The sequence below is a fragment of the Callospermophilus lateralis genome, chromosome 5 (genome assembly GCF_048772815.1).
Source record: "Callospermophilus lateralis isolate mCalLat2 chromosome 5, mCalLat2.hap1, whole genome shotgun sequence".
Taxonomy (NCBI): Eukaryota; Metazoa; Chordata; class Mammalia; order Rodentia; family Sciuridae; genus Callospermophilus; species Callospermophilus lateralis.
Genome location: NC_135309.1, coordinates 28,853,285 through 28,872,058, shown reverse-complemented (window position 1 = coordinate 28,872,058; position 18,774 = coordinate 28,853,285). Strand labels below are relative to the sequence as shown.

The 18,774-nt window shown below is 39.7% G+C and overlaps 1 protein-coding gene across 2 annotated transcripts in view; it reads left to right on the top strand.

Moving 5' to 3' along the window:
- Sgcd (sarcoglycan delta) overlaps positions 1-18,774 on the top strand; it is a 381,166-nt gene that overhangs the window by 18,188 nt on the left and 344,204 nt on the right. For both annotated transcript variants that reach the window (XM_076856397.2, XM_076856396.2), the window contains exon 2: positions 8,198-8,386. In XM_076856397.2, coding sequence (XP_076712512.1) covers positions 8,198-8,386 — 189 coding nt within the window. The remainder of the gene's footprint in view (positions 1-8,197; positions 8,387-18,774) is intronic.

Below are 18,774 nucleotides of genomic sequence, written 5' to 3'. Positions count from 1 at the left end.
CGTGTGTTTCTGCCCCATGAACTTCCATCATGCCCTCATCTACCAATGATATGTAGGGAGAGGGCAATAAAAGATTTCCATAGTGTGTATTTGATGCCTCTGAGAGAGAGCGAGAAGGGGGTGAACACAGTACAAACTCAATGACCCCTGGAGGATGATGGAGCCAGTGTCCGTTGGACTGTCAAAGCTTGTCAAAGAAATACTGTCACTCCTATAAATCTCAGTGTGGCTTCCATAATTAAAGGGACAATGGCTAGAGAGTGTAGGTGCCAGTTAGTCTGGGCCTGGTTCACTGTGACAACGTCATAAGGAGGGGTGATTTGCTCCCGGTTACCGGGCTCCTGTAACACATATTCGCCCTCATGAGGCTATTGGAGAACACTCTATTTAGGCCTTAGAAAGTCATGAGTGGTTGGAGGTGGCTGTAGTGGCAGAATTGAGACAGGGTCACACAGCCTAGGATGTTTACCAATGCAAGCCATTAAATGGAGCCTTTTCTTGAAGCTGTACAAATAAACTAACATCAGGCCCTTGATTCTGTAATGCTGTGTGATCCCAAGTGTGAACATTTGCATGTCTGAGACCAAGAGGTTGGAGCTCCCAAAACCGTTATCTAGTACCATGCCCACCCTGAGGGACCTACTTTGGAAACTCCACATCTGTTATGTTTGACAAGTCATTAGTCTGGGAACGTGGGTGGTTATATTATGACATGGCCTTAGTCACTGATGGTTTATTCCTATCCTATGGCAAAGTGACAGAAAGTTTTGCTCCCTTCGTTCTCTGGGAAATATAATCCTATTGCATTCTGTGCACAAAGAAACATTATCCTTAAGTCAACTGGATTGATGCCTAGACAGGTGAACACCAAAAATAGCCTTATGAAGGAGGAGAGCTATGCTTTGGTTTTAAGCCTACTTAGCATTAGTACAATGTGTGTGTCTTTGGAAAGGCACAGGGGTGTACATTTCTATTCCCTTATTTTTGATATTACAGCAGGTGTTTTTTTTTATTACTAGCCAATGTATTCTGCTATTCAACATTGACTTGGTTTTCATTCATTCATTGAGCAAACATGCTTATGTGACATATCTTAGGTGCTACTGGAGTCAAAGAGGTTGAAGAGTGGACCCTGTGTTCGTGGATGACATATATTAATATTAAAAAATCTTGTGGAATAATTTTAAAGAAGTGCTTCAAAGACTGATGGAAATTACCACCATTCTATGATTCTTAAGAGATGGGCGTGTTTGAAAATTGCCTCCTTTTGAAATTCAACTCCAGAGATGCAAGAAAGCCTCCTAGGGAGTGTACTGTACTGGTTGAAATTAATTTTGCTGAATTATTTAACTGTGGGAATCATTTTGGATGCATATTACTATAGAAGGTGGGAAAAATGATAATCATCATCCAACGCAAATGTTTGTTTTGTTACTATGACAGATGAGACACTGCTATAGACTTCCTACAATTGTAAATGAGATGTCCATTCCCTGAGTTCCTAAGCTGCTGTGACGTTTCACAGCCTTCTCTGTAACATCTGAACTTCTTACTATGATCTACAAAGTCCAGAATCACCTGACTCCAGGGTCCTTTTCCAAGTCCATCTCATGCCTGTCCCTACTGTACCCATGCCAAGCCAGTTGTGAAGCCTTGTGTGAATTTGAGGCTTTTCTCCCTTTGCTTAGGATGTTTCTGTACCCTAGTATTCACTCTTTCTTAACCTTCAAGCTCCAGCTCAAATGTTATGTCTTCATAGAGTTCTTTTCTTGGTCATTCCTTATAAAGTACCTTCCACCCTGTGATGCTCTCTTTAATGTAACTTGGATATGTGGTGTGAGTGCTTAATACAATTCATTCCATTTCTTTACTCATTACTTTTGCAATGCTCATTATCTTCCACCATCCAGACTGTGGGATTCATAAAGGCAGGGTAACTCTTATTACCTCTCATACCTTGAGAACTTGGTACAAGATATGAAATTCGATCAATGCTCTCTAACAATTTGATGAGTGAGTAGCTGAATGGTAAACATGTAAGTTCAATTTGCAATGAAAACTGAACTTTCAGTGATACACTGAGTGTCGTCCTCATAGAGGTACAAACCAACAGGATGATATTGAACCTGTCTCTGAGGAGAAAGAGAACATTGACTCATAACATGAACCTAAAGAAGCAGAGAAGAGAGATAGGAATGACAGGTGGTAAACAAAGTGGTAGAAAAAGAACTCCAGTTCTATGCTGTCCTGATTGCCAAAGAAAGTCAGTTTCCAGGTTGGAGGGAAAGTGAGCAGTGCCTAGAACATCATAAGGTCCAAGGAAAATGAGCATGTTAAGAAAAGTACACTGAATTTTAGTGGCTGGGCTTTGAATGGACCGTTTCAATCAATGGATGAGAACATGTGATTCCTAGGGCTTACCGTGGATCTGGAAGCCCTGAGCATTAATGAAATTAAAATAGGAAATAAGCAGAGAAGAAATCAAAGATGAACTGAGGGGTTTGTTTGTTTGGTAGCAGTAAAGATTTGTGCATGTTAAATTGTCAAGACACCAAAGGTTGCAAAGAGCATAAGATTAAACACACTGCTATGTCCACTCTATGCCTTAGTTTTATTAATTGTTAAATAAGAATTAACAATGAATGTATAAAAGTCCTTTAGAAGATGGCCTGGCAAGTACTAAGGGCTCAATACAAGGTTTTTTTTCCTTTTTTTTTTTTTTTTTAAAAAAAAAGGAAGAAAGAAAGAAAGAAAACCAGCTTGAAAAAATAAATAATACAGACTGACATTTGTTACTCAACTTGGGGAAAAAAAAAAGGTTTTCAATATAAAGTGCTAAGTATCCATATACACCTCCCTTTGATCCCATTTACTTTCCTAACACCCAATTATTCTAAATGCAATGATTCCTATCAGCATGCTTTTCTTTATACATGCTCTGAACATGCATATTCCAAAAATATTATCATGTTCCATGGTTCTATACATAACATTAATACAATCAGATTATGCACATTCTTCTACAATTTGCCCTTTCTGTTCATTGTATATAGGTGTGATTCATTTGTGTAAATGTGTGAAGATTGCTTCTTAATTTTCACTGCTACATAATATCCCATTATATTCCTTATTCTGTTGCTCATGAAAATTTATTATGTTTCCATTTGACTCCTCTCCACAAAATGGTATGTTTCTCCTCTTTAATAACTAAATCTTTTTTTAAGGCAATGAAATACCCAGATTCTCCAAAGGAGAACTAAAAGCCAAATAGATTGCTGAAAGAGGGTAGTGAAAACGAAAGCTCCAGGAGTAAAGAAAAAGTGTGAAGGATGGGGAAGTGTGCATGGGAAGAAGAGAGTGACCCAGGTGCATGAGTGTCCATGTTGGTGCTAGCTAAAGAGAGATTACTGACACAGGTGCACTAAACTGGCATCTCCTCGTGTGAAGCTAAGAATTTGCATTTAATCTATGCCTCTGAGTGATTCATCTGCATCCTAAAGTTTAAAAGCCATGCTGGTGGAACAGGGACTCCACTGTCTTTAGCTTGGCAATAGAGTCTGCAGTGCAACACCCAGGTCTTGGTATGCACTTAGGGCTCCTGATAGGAGGGACCAAGAGAGGATCTGGGGTTAATGAGGCTGGAAGCTCAATTTGAGTAGCTATTTTAAGAAAATAAAACTAGGAATACAAACTTAAGATAAAAACATGAATATGTATTTAGAATGAAAAACAAGATTACATTATTAATTTTTAAACGGTGACATAATATATACTTTTACACATCTTAGTGGCTTAGCCTTGGGCTGCCTCTTTAGATGACATCTATAAAGAAAGTGAGAGTGGAAAACCGCTAATAAAAAGGTATTATCTTCTATGGCAATCTTGACAGTTATTTTAAATTATTGATGACCCACAGATACTTAAAGCTTGCAACTTTACATTGAAACCCAACTGATAGACAGAATCTATGAATATGAGTCTTCTGATTGATTCCATTTCCTTGGTTCCTAAAAAGAAAAAAAAATAGAACATTTATAATTATGTATGATGAACTGCATGTAAAGAATTTCTGTTTTGAGTAGGCTTCTAGGAACATTGAATCTTACACTTGCAACTTTATACTTCTGATTATTTTCTTTTCCTAGCCACATCTTTCTCCTTATTACTCATATATTTCTGGTGCTGGTCACCCTAAGTCTTGTTTACCTTGGTATGTAGTTTTCGGATGCTGCACCTTTATGTCACAGTGCTTGTTGAGTTGGCACTAGGGGTAAAAGGAGGATTTCTGGAAGACAGTCCTGTCCCAGGAGAGCTGGCAATCCTGTGCCTCCACGGGAAAGTGGCTGAAAACCACGTAAATACATCTTTAGCACCCAAGATAAGTGAACCCCCAATTCAACCTTCTCTTCATTGAATCTCTAAAATTTGTATAAGTCCATCAAAGTGTGAAGGAAGGCAGAGTAGAATAAAATATGGTTTAACAATTAAAAGTAAACTTTCTTACTTTGCTCAGAAACTTTTGATGATGTTCCTGCATTCCCGGGACCCCCAAGAACTTTCAAAGAGCCCTGGTCGAGGGAGGACTTGAAAGTTCAACTTCGTTCTGTGGACACATTTCTTTGGGGAAGGAATAAAAAGAAACACAGATTAGAGGTTGTCTTTCTTCTTTTATCATTTCAACGTGTTTTGATTTTTGACTAGAGAAATGAACATACTCAGCATATCTAGTTTTCCCTTTTTCTGCAGGATAATTGAAAACAGATGTGCTCACTACCTTACGTTTGTGTGGCAAGGACTCCCGTTGTAATCAGTTGTAGAAAATTGCTCTCTTCCTCCCTGTTTTTCATTAGTTTTAGAGTTGGGCACTGGAGTATTGTGTTTCTTAAGGATCCTTAGAGTACGTGGTAAAGATGTGAGAACCTAGAGATGCGTAAAACAGCCCACTCCCCACGCGCCAGAGGACCTGAGTTCTAATCACTGCTCTGCTTCTGATTCTCTGTGTGGCTTAAAAAGCATCTGCTACTTCTTCCTGGCCAAGGGTTCATCTGTAATGGTGTTTGAGAAAATCTCTGGGTCCCAGGAGCCGAAGGTCTCCACAGAAGTGCTTTTCCAAGGCAGCCAGATTGTGGTTCCTGTTTTAAGTGGCAGGGCTCTGCTTTTCTGCTGTTTTCTTTGCTGAGGTTGCATTCAAGGTTTTTCTTAACATGGTTACATCATAAAGAAATGAAATTGAGTTTTTGATGTTGTCCCAAATGCTTGGAATTACCTGGGTAGTATTTTAGCAATGAATCACCCTGAGCCCAGATTCTAATGATGGAGATCAGAATTTTTATTTAAGTTTCCTTTGGGGCTGACACAGGGTCAGGGTTGCCATTATTCCAGCCCAATGGTATGCGAGCCTGTCTACCATTGGGATTATCTGCAAACTTTGATAAACAGTGATACAATGGTGCTCTATCCCTGACTGTTGTTTAATTAACCTCAGTGTAGCTGTTTTAACAGTGGAATCTGAACTAAAAAACATCTACTAAAAGCAACCACTGCCTTCTGTCAAGTTGTAACAGTCTACGTATTAAAACCAAGCAGTCACAACTTGGTATCTATGTCCCCATTCTCTTCTACCTATTGATCATACCATTTTTAATAAATGACCACTTTATACTTAAGTTATATAATGATATCATCAGTTGCATTGAGTGACAGAGAAAGGAAATCTGCTATGCTGGCAGTGGGATTAGCTTCTGTACATTCATTATGGGGTAACTCACTGTCCACCATGCCTGCAAGAATCCTGGACTGTCATTTGTATCCTTGCCCTACCACTAATCATACCACCATATACCTGTGGGTTAACTCTTCTATTTGAGTTCTTCCATAAAATGAGTAGATTCAAATCAAAGGAACTTGTAGCTCTTCTAAGGTTCTATGGTCCTTTCTTTACTTCACAGAATATGATCAAATGGAAAACAAAGGTCTAATTTCCTATGGACTTCTGCAACATTTTTTCCCCCTTTAATAAAATAATAAAATAACTCACTGTCCACCATGCCTGCAAGAATCCTGGACTGTCATTTGTATCCTTGCCCTACCACTAATCATACCACCATATACCTGTGGGTTAACTCTTCTATTTGAGTTCTTCCATAAAATGAGTAGATTCAAATCAAAGGAACTTGTAGCTCTTCTAAGGTTCTATGGTCCTTTCTTTACTTCACAGAATATGATCAAATGGAAAACAAAGGTCTAATTTCCTATGGACTTCTGCAACATTTTTTCCCCCTTTAATAAAATAATGTTGGTGTATATAAGACTGCTGTGTGATGACTGTGCCTCATCTTCATACAACAGTTCTCATCATGGACAGAACTGTCAGCCTGGGCCATAACAGGGATCACCTTATAACACAAGGCTTACTCCTCGACTGGGAACCGTGGGCTTGGGAGCCTGAAGTGGGTAGATTTGCACAGGGGTAGACACACACAGGAACCTCCTGGTGGTGCTTGACTTGCTCTTGTGTACACTCCCAGGCAGCATCAGCACCAGTAGGGGATGTAAAGTCACTTATTTGTTCTAAATTCACATGTTCATATTTTTCATTCATCAATTCCACACACAGCATTTAAGCATCTAATCACATTAGGCACTGATTTGAGCACTAGGGCAGTGTTGGGAACGAGACAGATGTCATGCAGGCTTTTTATGGCTGCCATCAGGAAGAATTCGCTCAGGTTTTTGAATGGAATTTCACTGGATGCCTGATGGCCATGTGTCCTGTGGGGAAATTTTTGCTGATTATCTAAAAGTCATAAAATAATCATCTTCTAAACCATGGAGAACATGACCAAATAACACAAAGCTGTGATTTTTTTTTTTTTTTTCCTTAGGACTCACATTTTAGTTTGTGCTTATGGTCACTCTGGCACCACATATTACTAATTATTTGCTACTGGCTAAGAAAGAATAAACAGGCAGCCCTTCTCTGCAGAGAATGTAGTATGCCTACACAGGGTCCACAGGAAGTAAATGCCCCAGATAGAGGTTGCACAGTAATCTGAATAGAGAGGAGCAGCATTGGCTGTGTCCTTGGATGGTTTAAGGCAGAGCAGAGTTGCTGTGCTCAGAGACCCTGTACCAAGGCCCTTGGTGCCACACTCTTGAGACTGACTTTTAGCAAATCCTTCTGTGGAGTCATTAGTTCTTTCCCATTTCGAATGACAGGTGTTTTATAACTCTGTTTGGCCCTAATTTTAAGATTTGTTTTGGTTTTAGAATTATAAAAACAAGTGATCTGTATTCATGTTGGTAACCAATTAGCACTGTTAATATTAGGATCATTTGTGTCAACACAAAGGGATTTGGGAAAGATTCCTTGCATTAAAGGTGATCAACAGTACCTCTGGTTGACAAATACTTTTCTGCACTTATTTTATGTTGACCAGTGCTCATATCAGTCTATAGGCTCCTGGAAGGCAGGAGCACATCTTACTGGGCTTGGCTTTCTTATGTTGATTAGGTAAATAAGTCAGTTGAAAACAGAGCTGGATAACTCACAAGAACTAACACAGATACCAAGGTCTGTAATATTCTACCACTCAATGAAGTCTCCCATCTCAGTGAAGCTTAAGCTGTGTGTCAATTGGGCCCCTTTTTAACTCTGACTTAGGGAAGATGAAAATGGTTACCTTTGCCACTTACTGTTTGGCAATACAGAATGATTGCGTTTGAGATCTTATTTTACTCTCCAAATAAATGGTCTGAATAATATTTTTACCCTACAAGATGAACTGCGAGGTAGGGTTTGTTTTATTTTGTTTGTTTTTATCAGACTAACTCCAAGTTTCACCTTTAGAGCTTGAATGAGTCTCTGAATGTTTCCCTCACTAAGATGTTGGAATTCTAAGAGTTATTTGGAAAATAGCTTCCTAGGAGACCCTTTCCTCCCAGGATGTATGCAGATGTGAATGTCTCAATGCGCTTCAGGAAAGAAGGCTGCTTTGAAAGGGAGGGCTAAAGCAAGCATCCAGAGAAGCCACCTTTGTCCAGAGGAGACAGATTTTTAGAGTTGTCAGGAGGGTGAGAACACACACAGTAGCCAGCCTTATCTATTCATCAGTTGATTTTTTTTTTCCTATCTTTTTTGCTCACTCTCTCTCAGCAGTTTAATGTGTGTACTTTTCTCTCACCTCGTTTATTTCAGATGCCTCAGGAACAGTACACACACCACCGGAGCACCATGCCCAGCTCCGAGGGGCCACAGGTCTACAAAGTGGGGATTTACGGCTGGCGGAAAAGATGCCTCTATTTCTTTGTCCTGCTCCTCATGATTTTGATACTGGTGAACTTGGCCATGACCATCTGGATTCTCAAAGTGATGAACTTCACAATCGTAAGTGAAAGCACACTGGGTTGTGGAGCGCTTGCTGGGGGAAGGCAGAACGTGAAGTCAGATGAAAGGGGTTGTGGAGGAGTGATGTGGCAGGACTCAGTACATCCCGCAACCTGGTGTTGGCTAGACGGAATTCCTGATCAGATTGGATATGGACCTTGGCTGTGATCTCGCCTCGGAGTTCTTCCCGAGGCTGGTGATCCACTTTACGGGCATTGCTCTCCTTTACGATCCCTTGTTTGCTTCTCCTCCATGTTTATACCTGTGCTTCTGTATCCGGTAGCTTTTAAGCAGCTGAAGTAAATAATTCAGGAAGAAATACAGGTGAAACTCAAGGTATTATGTTTCCCACAATTTTAGCCATGTTAGTAGAAGGTTTCGTGAAGTAGGAGTTGAGATTTCTGAGTGCAATTAGGCTTTGAGCCTTATTTAAGAGTACTACCTGTCCAGTTACACCTTCTTGTCCATTGCTTTGTATAACTGAGCAAGTTCTCAGTTTGAAGAGAAAAATCTTCTCTGGCACTATTCGGGAAAGATGCAGATGAGAAAAAAAAAAGTAGAGTTTCATATCTTAGGAATTGGCTTTTATGCTTCTTTGAAGAAAATTTGTTACTGGTGTTTATGGTCCCTGTTCAGACTAGGTAATTACTCATTTGATTTGAAATGGAAAGAAAACGGTGATAAAGTAACTTTTGGCATTATTCTGAGCTTTTATTTTTATTTTTTTCATTAGTGATCCTAACCTATACAGAGCAATATAAGTTCTCAACTTACTAAAAAGGAGGTAGTTGTTGTAATCCACTGACCTGAAAAAAACTTTTTCTTGTTCTGATTGCAAAAGTTAATAATTATATGAGCAATGAAAACAAACTCCTGTTTAAGTTTAACAAAAATAACAGGTTTTCATGTGAAAATCCCAAACATGATAACAGGTTGTTTTCTGAATTACAAGGTGCTATGCTTGGCAACGTGTGCATCAGCTACTCCTCTCTGCCTTTGCTCAGGCAGAATCAGCTTGGAGAGCTTCTCTCTGCCTTCCTAGGAAACCCTTCCTTGATGTTCTTGTAGCTCCATTTCTTATCTCTAAATACACTCAATATTCCAGATAATGGTTTTTTGCATGTGCTTTCCAGGCAGACTGAAGGATGAGAAGGGTAAGGGCTGCCTGTCTTCCCTGAGTGCCTTGACCATCACTCATGGTTGGTCTTGTGCTTGTTGGTGCTTGGGATGACTAGGAGTCTATATACCAAGGTTGAAGATGCTGCTTCAGGCTTCAGAATGGCTCTGTTTTTGTGGTTAAAGCTAAGAAACAATCTAATCAAATTAACCTCCATGTTATGGAGTTCTTTTATTTTAGGGGAATGGGTTGAGTTATTTCACAAATACAGAAAAAGTTCTGTCTTGCAATACCAACTTTGGAAGCCTATATTGTTCACTCTCGGTGGGGTTGTGGGGAGTCCCAGGTTATAGGTCCTACAGTATTGGAGCACAACAGCTTCTGTTTCTAAATTGAATTCAGTAAAGACTTTTAAAGCTTGAGCTTTCTTTACAGATGAGCAGCATTCAGAGAAGTGCGTAAGCAGGAAGAGAGTCGAGATCAGATGTAGTCTACAGAGCTGGCACAGGTGGCGATACAATAGAATGGGCAAAGTTTCCTCAGGTTAGGCCTGCAGAGGATGTCCAGGGTCCATTGGATCAAAAGTCCAAGTGATCACAGTTTCCATCTATTAATGTGCATGTTCTTGGTTGGAATAATGGAAACTTAGAAATCCTTCGGCATTGTAAAATATAAGAACACTGAAACTCAGGCAGTGGAATGGAGGGGAAAGATTTGAAAGACACTTAAAAGATAGAATTGACATACCCTCATTACCCTGGTTGGAAATAGGAGTTAAGGAGTGAGTAGACGTTTTGGAAGAATTCCAGGTTTGGATTGGGGAGAAAATTGGATGATGGGGCCCCCAAAACCAAGATGGTGTTTATTACCTTCCTACTGGTCTCCACCCCAATCTTTTGCTTGAAGTTAAATCCCCTGTCTTTCTGCGTGTGTAACTTTTACCTGCTCTGGCATTCATTAATACAGCCTGAAACCTTTAGGGACATGGGGGTCAAAATAGGATTTCAAACCCGAATATGTGTGATTTTATACAAATAGGACTTCTAAAGTATGTTTTATCTGGCAAGTGTCATAAAAGTATATGTACATGTATGTGCAACACCACTTCATAGATGTGAGCTGGGAGAGCAATATCATATTAAGGCAATAATCTATATAAAATCAGCTCTTTCCTGTAGTTAACTAAATTGATTCTCAAAGTTGAGAGTCCTTAAAGCTTTACCAAACCAAGTACTTACTGAGGTGAGAATAATGCCGTTATTATCTGTAATTGGTGCTTTACAAGAGTAATGCGTTTGAGCAAATAGAAGTGAAGTGTTAGAAAATTGGTCTTGCCCTGCAAGTTAAAAGCATATTTTTCCATCAATCACAGTATAAAACATAGTCTTTTCGAGTTATAATTTTATTTCACAAATAATAATTTACTGTCAATAAAGCCTTGCAAAAAGAATGAGGTATTAATCAATGTTATATTGAAGATTGTGAGATGAACAAGCAAAGGAAATCAATGATGGAAAAGTGAAGCATTTTATGCAGAGATTTTTAAAAAGTCAGCAATAGGAAACACTGGTTATTTTATATGCTTCGATTGCTCCATAATTTGGGATCTGGAAGAGTTTACACTATAATCAAACCCTCCAAGTAACAATGATCCAACAGGGTGATATCATGTGAAAGTCCTTCTGGATGACCTCGCATGCCATCCAGGACTGGATATTTGGAATTCTACTTTGTCATCAGACTTGCATTCTGTTCCAACCCCAAGGGACTCTGTTGGAAAAGCCCGCCTAATATAACAGTGTGGATGTACACGCACATTTTCCTTATTTCAGAGGCAAATCAGGAAAAATTGTTTTGTTTTCCTCTGCTCTTGGCAGGATTTTCCAGTGTTCATTACTAGACAGGAGAACAAGGTTACACTTTTCAATTTCCCCCTACAATGAAGAGCGCATAGTTTACCTATACTGTAAATACCTTAAACATCAACCTTTCCTTATTTATTGCACACTGTGGTATATAAGGGAACTAATATTTATTGTGTATATTCTGTGCACAAAACATGAAGAACAGACAATTCTCAAAAAGAAAAACAAGGGGGGGGGCAGAAAATACATGAAAAAATCTTCAATATCCTCAGTAATCAGGGAAACACAAATCAAAACTACACTGAAATTTCATCTCGCTCCAATTAGAATGGCAATCATCCAAGAACAAAAATAACAGTAGGTGGTGGCCAGGATATGGGGGAAAAGGTAAAGTTGTTTCTGTTGGTAGGACTACAGATTAGTTCAATCACTTGGAAAGCAGTATGGAGGACCATCAAAAGACTAGGAATGGAACCACCATATGACCCAGTTATCTCACAACTTGGTATTTATTCAAAGTAACTAAAATCTTCATAATATAGTGATAGAGACATCCATATTTATAGTAGCACAATTCACAATAGCTAAGTCATGGAACCCATAGTCAAATGCCCACCCACGGATGAATGGATACAGAAAATGTGGTACATATACACAATGGAGTTTTACTCACTTGGAAAGAAAAGTGAAAATATGGCATTTGCTGGTACGTGGATGGAATGGAGAATATCATGTAAGACGAATAAGCCATGTTTTCTCTCCCATGAAGAAGCTAGACCAAAAGGAAAAGGGGTGGGGTCAGAATTGCATGAAAATGGAAGGGAGACCAGTGGAGCAGAGGAAGAGGGAAGGAGGAGGAACCAAATTATACTACATACATACTATACAACAGTGAATGTCCCCTTTACATACGTATATAAAGCACCTATATGAACAACTATGAATACATAGAAAAAAGATTTGTAGAGTTGAGGGTAACAGGGGTAGGGAAGGGGAAAGAACAGTAGAAATACTGGGGACTGGATTGGAACAAATTATATCCCATGCCTATATGATCACGTCATAATAAAACCCAACATTAACTACAAAGAACTAATAAAAACAAAAAATTTCAATTTTCAAAACAACTCTACAAATTAGGTATTATTATCCCCATTGTACTAAAATAAATTAGGTATTATTTTTGCAATAATAAGCCCCACCCCAAGGCCCAGAGAAGTTGAGAGACTCACTGAAAGATACACAGCTAGTGAGTGAAGAATTGGTGTTTCAAATCAAAGCCCAACCTTCCCATTGCACTGCTCCTTCCTCTCCTCCTAATGTTGCAATCACCTGGCTCCTCACAAAGATTCTGGAGCTAGCAAAATGGCTCATTATCTCTGTTGCCCATCTTGTGTCATTGGTAATGATTTTCCCTCCCATCTAAGGATGTCACTGGAGACAGTGACATTTTCTGCTGGGAGTGTTTCCCTGATACCTGTGACTGTTTGGTGCTTATCTTAACTGTAAGTTGATGACCCTTTCCCTGCACTGTCTCCAACTTTTGTTTTGTCCCCTTGCTGGGTCGATTGAATAAGTGTCACAGGTGAATGTGAAGATTCAGTGAGTGGGCTCACAGTAAGCATCTGTAGCAGCATCTGACCCATAGGAAGACTCAGTATTGACGGCATAAAGCCATGCCACACGTGTGACACCACAGTGTTGTAGTGAGGGGCTCAGACTCTATAGACGAAGGTATAGTTTTTGATTCTGTCGCTTACTGTGTGAACTTCAACAAGTTCCTTTACCTTTCTGAACTGCTACTTCCCAGAAGTAACAATCCTACCTCAAAGGATTGACGGACAGAACACGACACATAGTAAGTGCTTCGTAGAAATGTTGGCTGTGATCATCAATTATTGCAGGCTCAGTCTACGACAGGCACTGTGCTATTGCAGTTTACAAATGTTATATAACTTAAACCTTATCCAGGTAGACACTATTATGGGGCTGACTTTACAAGGGAGAGGCTCATTAACTTGATTTGGGAATCCATGAGAGTCTGACTCTGGATCCTGTTCATTTAGCTGGTTTGACACTGATAGTACAGAGAGCCTCAGCAGGGATGTCTGGGGCTAGGTGGCTTCTCCATACTGCCCATGACAAACATTTCCTTTATTCTCTGGAGCTCTGTGTAGAACCAAATGAGCTAGCCCAGGTGTTTTGAAAGCACCTTCCTGTTTGGTTACTGTGATTTTGTCTTTTGATCTTACTTAGCTGGGTGAAGCCTCATTCCATTGAAGGCTATTCCTTCTGCCAACACTTTCTAGCAGCCCTGTCCAAACAACCTGGCCTCAAAGACCTTCCAAGTCCTGCCGTATCGATCACGCACACTATCATTTCACACAAGTGGTCATTAAGTGGCAAAACTAAAAAGGGTTAGGAATCATGAATAGGTGGCCTGGTCCTTTGCCCTGGTGGTTGTAAAACAGATGAAGTAGAAGCCACAGGAGTCAGTTCATCAGAAACCCTCATTTCACAGATGAAAGAACCAGGGTGACCTAGCTTCAGCACCCCAGTTGACCTGGGAACTTCTCAGGAGCACGAATTTTGATCTGTTCATTATTTTCCTAGCTTTGCTCCAGTCACTCCTATACAGTTGGCTTTGAATATGCATTTGTTAATTGTACATTGCCTTTTTCAGGCCACATACAGGAGGTAATGGATGTCAAGGGTCTAGTCAGTGCTGGGCACATCGTAGGTTCTCAAATTATCCATAACTGTCTGTTGTAGATCTCTTCTATTTCTCTTTCCAGTCTCCGAATTTATAACATTCAAATGATTGTAATTTGTGGTTGTATAAATAATAAATGTCAATATGTTTAATAAAAACTGATATAAATAAAAACTCTAGTTCCCCCACAGTACTGATAAAAACCCTATACGGCAGGCATCACTGTTACCCATATTTTATAGATAAGGCAGCATGGGCTCAGACAAGTACAGTAACTTGCCCAAGGTCATATAGTGTGTGAGGGATGTAGTTGGGATTGGGTGTCAGGGAGTCTGGCTCTAGATCCCTTGCTCTTGACCAGGGCACAGCGCTGCCCGTTTTCCAAGTGCTATTTTTCATGAAGACAAATTGAATTTGTTCAGTATGATGTCTAAAACATGATTTATTTACCCTAAAGTAAGATAAAGATCCACTGAGCGTCAGGGAGGAAGGCATTCTAAGACTTATAAATTGGACACTTTGTAAAACAACAAAAGCCTGAGAGAATGGCCAGCTTCTTTCATAACTGGGGACACTGGCCCGTCATCTGCTTGGGGAAGGCTCATGGAACTGTGACGCAGTCATTCTAACTCAAGCTGAGGGAGGTGAGGACACATATACAGAGGGAAGAGGAGTGGATCTCAAAGGAATTCAGGATGCCAATGGGGTATGGGTGACCTGCACAGCAGTCGGAGTGCTGTCGGGAACCGGTACTCCTCAGGGATATTCTGCATATGGCTTTCCTGGCCCAATGGCATCAGGCTTGCCTTGGAAGACCCTTTCTAAAGGCAGGGGTCCTTCTGCTCATGGTGAGCAAAAGTCTCTGTGTCTATTCCTGTTTTCTGCTGGCTTGCAACTTCAGCTTGCCTCTGCCTCTGACCTTCCCTGTGGAATGACCTTTGCCATTCAGTCCCCACCTCGACCAGTGGACCAGTGGTCATCTCTTACCTAAGTGAAATCCCAGACAGAGAACCCCGCTGGCCCGGTAAATTCCGCTCATCACCTTGCGGTTGGCTTGCATCCCCGTAGAAGGAGTTCAATGTCTCAGTACCTGAGCCCTGGGAAGGCAAAGTCGCATGTCTACAGAGTCCTGTGCCAAAACAGCAGGGTGTGAACTCCCTTCCCACAAAAGAGGTCAGATTTCACTTGAAATTTGTATGTACATTTGATCTCCTATCCACATTGCCCCTTTTAAAGGGTTTTTCCTTCTCATTTCTTCTCTGAAGTCCTCCCAGTTGGAGCCCTGACTCCCTCCTTTGTGCTGTGCTGTGCCGGGTGGCTGGCGCAGGGCAACAGGCGGGGCTGCTTTTATTTTCCTGTCTGTCTCCCTGTTGGGCTGTGAGCTCAGAAGACAGTCACCTTAAAGGATTCCTCTTTGAACCACAGCTCTCAGCCTCTTGCTTAACACATGGTGGATACTTGGAATATGTTTACTGAATAAATGATCAGGGCAAAGTTATGAATAGGCAGTTACTTTAAATTAAAATGTGGAAAGATGGGTTAATTGAGCTTCATATAGCTTTTTAAAAATGAAGTATTCACTGATTTATCAAGGTAGACAGATCATAAATGAGATGAGTGCTTGAATTTGATTATGAAGAGGTGTTTTAATACAGACACTCCTTTCTGTGTACCAACTACCTGATACACCTTAATTACACAAGAAGAGAAGGGAAATAATGCAATGTGAAAAGATTAGAAACTGACTTCCTTCTAGTTAATACTCAGTTTTGCTCACTAATGAGAGAAAGTGCTGTTACTGGCTTTAGTTATACTTTTTGTTTTATACTGTTAATGAATGAATACATAGTACACGTGAGAAGCCTATGCTCTGTGGCAGATTTCACCTTCACTTGGGGACTTGGGGAGACACCTCTACAGAGAACACCATGCATTCACCTCAAGTCCTTTGATTCTACTGGATACTTTTCACCCATTAGCTCAAAGTCATCAGTCTGAAACATTGCCAAAATGTTATTTTAATGCAGACAAATCACCCTCCAAAATTTATTTTGTTCTACACCGAGTCGTAGAATATAAATGCCTGATGTCATCTTGGGTCTGGAAAGCATTTTGTACCTTGGCAAGCTTGTCTATCATCGGGAAAGGTGCTGGTGTTTTGTAATTGCTACAAAGTGACATGAATCAGGATTATTAGGAGGTTAAACAATGTAGGTGGGCATATTTGCTGCATTCAATCAGTCTTTCTCTTTAATTAATTTTCATTTGTTTGAATTATACATAACAATAGAATGCACTTATGCACTTTGCTATATCATACATATATGGGATATAATTTTTCATTTTTCTGAGTGTACAAGTTGTAGAATCACATTGTCATGCAGTCACATATATACATAAAGTAATGATGTCTGTTTCATTTTACTATCTTTCCTATCCCCACATCCCCTTTCTTCACTTTCTTCTACCTAATCTAAGGTAATGCTATTCTTCTCTAGTGCCCTCCACCTTATTGTGAATTAGCATCTGCATATTAGAGAAAACATTCAGCCTTTGGTTCTTTGGGATTGGCTTATTTCACTTAGCATGATATTCTCCAACTCTGTTCTACTAGCAAATGTCATAATTTCACTCTTCTTTAACACAGAATAATATTCCATTGACTATATATACCACATTTTCTTTATCCATTCATCTATTGAAGGGCACCTAAGTTGGTTCCATAGTTTAGCTATTGTGAATTGAGCTGCTCTAAATATGGATGTGGCTGCATTACTGTAGTATGCTGTGTTAAGTCCTTTGGGTATAAATCAAGGAGTGGGTTAAATGGGCCAAATGGTGGTTCCATTTCAAATTTTCTGAGGAATCTCCATACTGCTTTCCATAGTAGTTGCACCAAATTGCAGTCCCACCAGCAACGTGTGAGTGTACCTTTTTCCCCACATCCTCACCAACACTTATTGTTGCCTGTATTCTTGATGATTGCCATTCTGATAGGAGTGAGATGAAATCTTAGAGTAGTTTTGATTTGCATTTTTCTAATTGCTAAGCACAATGGGCAGTGTTCTGTTTTGTGTGAAAGCTAAAGATTATCCTAAAAATTGTCCTATACTTTAGTAGCTAGTTCACAGTTTACCAGGAGAAATACCCAGTGTATCATTTTAAGACCTTCCAAGATGGCATATATTTTTAAGGAATTATGAAAGAAGAATCAACTGAGGCTAGAAGGCACTGAAAGGCTTCTTGATCTAAGAATTGAGAGATGGAAGAGGCATTTGGAGGGATGTGCAAAGCCAAGAAAACAGCTGGTTGTTCTCTGGAAGCAGGAGGGTTAAAGTTGATTGGGGAACCTCCTCAGGATGGTCCTGGTGGTAAAACCTCAGGCCACTAGAGAGGGCAGAGATGGTAGGAAGGTGGAGACCAGAATCTGACACTGGTCAAGTGGAACTGAATGTAAATTACACTCTAAGGAGGTCAACCTGAGAAACGTGAATTCCAATTATCAGCACATTACTATGCAACTTTATCCTATTTTTTGGGTAGTACTCATGACCTTTGCCACTTATTACAGTTTTCTATACCTTAAGTTCTATTTTTATGGTTCTAGAATAGAGAAAAAGAATGCTGGAAAATCTCCCTGGAAATATTTTTGTTGCTCACATATGGAATTTTAGTTCTGTTGGTCCAGCTCCTGAGAACTATGAATGATTTCAGAAATTAGCAATCATGACCACATCTGAGGAATCTGTTTGCTCTTAGTGAGGCATTAGCAGTCATAGGAAAGTGTTTACAGTTCTCCAGGAGCATGCTACTATAGATAACTTGAGGGTCAGTCCTTTCACAATAGACATGATAGTGAAATTATTCAAACTGTAGAAAGAACCAATTACTAGAAGGAGGTTTTCCTATCTGGTGTATTTGAGATTCATTAATTGGGATTTCTAGGCTCTGAGTGGTTCTGTAAGTACTCTGTACACCAAAGATGTCAAATTAAATAACATTAAAATTTCACTTCCTCAGTCTTACTAGCCACATTGCAATATTTCAATAGCTACATGTGGTTAGTGGCTGCCATCGTCAACAGAGCAGATATAGGATACTTCCCCCATCCCAGAATCATTTTGTTATAAAACTTTGTTTAGAATCTGTCATCCCATCTCTTAGATTGGTCTTTGCTTTTTAGATTGGTCTTTGAGGACGTGCTCAGACCCTTGAATGAAGATGTTCTTCATTCCTCACCATACAACATTTCTTGGATCTGGACACTTTCCAAATCCTGGAACCATGGAATTAATGTAGGAAAATAAACAACAAACACATCCAATAATATTGCTTAACAATAAGAGAAGAAAGTGTGTTATAATCTCATGAACAAATGATCAAGAATAACTATTACATCCACAGCATCTTTGTATCTTTTTCTCCCTTCCTTTCTGTTTTCTAAATTGGGAAGGAAATGAGATTATTAACATTTTTCATCTTGCCTGTGAGGAGCAAGATGGATCTTTGTAAGGTAATGAGCTGCATGAGGAAAGAGGGGCACGCCCATGTTTAGCCTTATTCTGCTAATTTTGCTAATTTATAAAATATGCAGTTAGGACCACATGATATTATAAATTCATTCAAGATCACATAGTTTTTATTTCTAATTACTAGGTTCTCCATACTCCTTGACTCAGAATGAGATCATTAT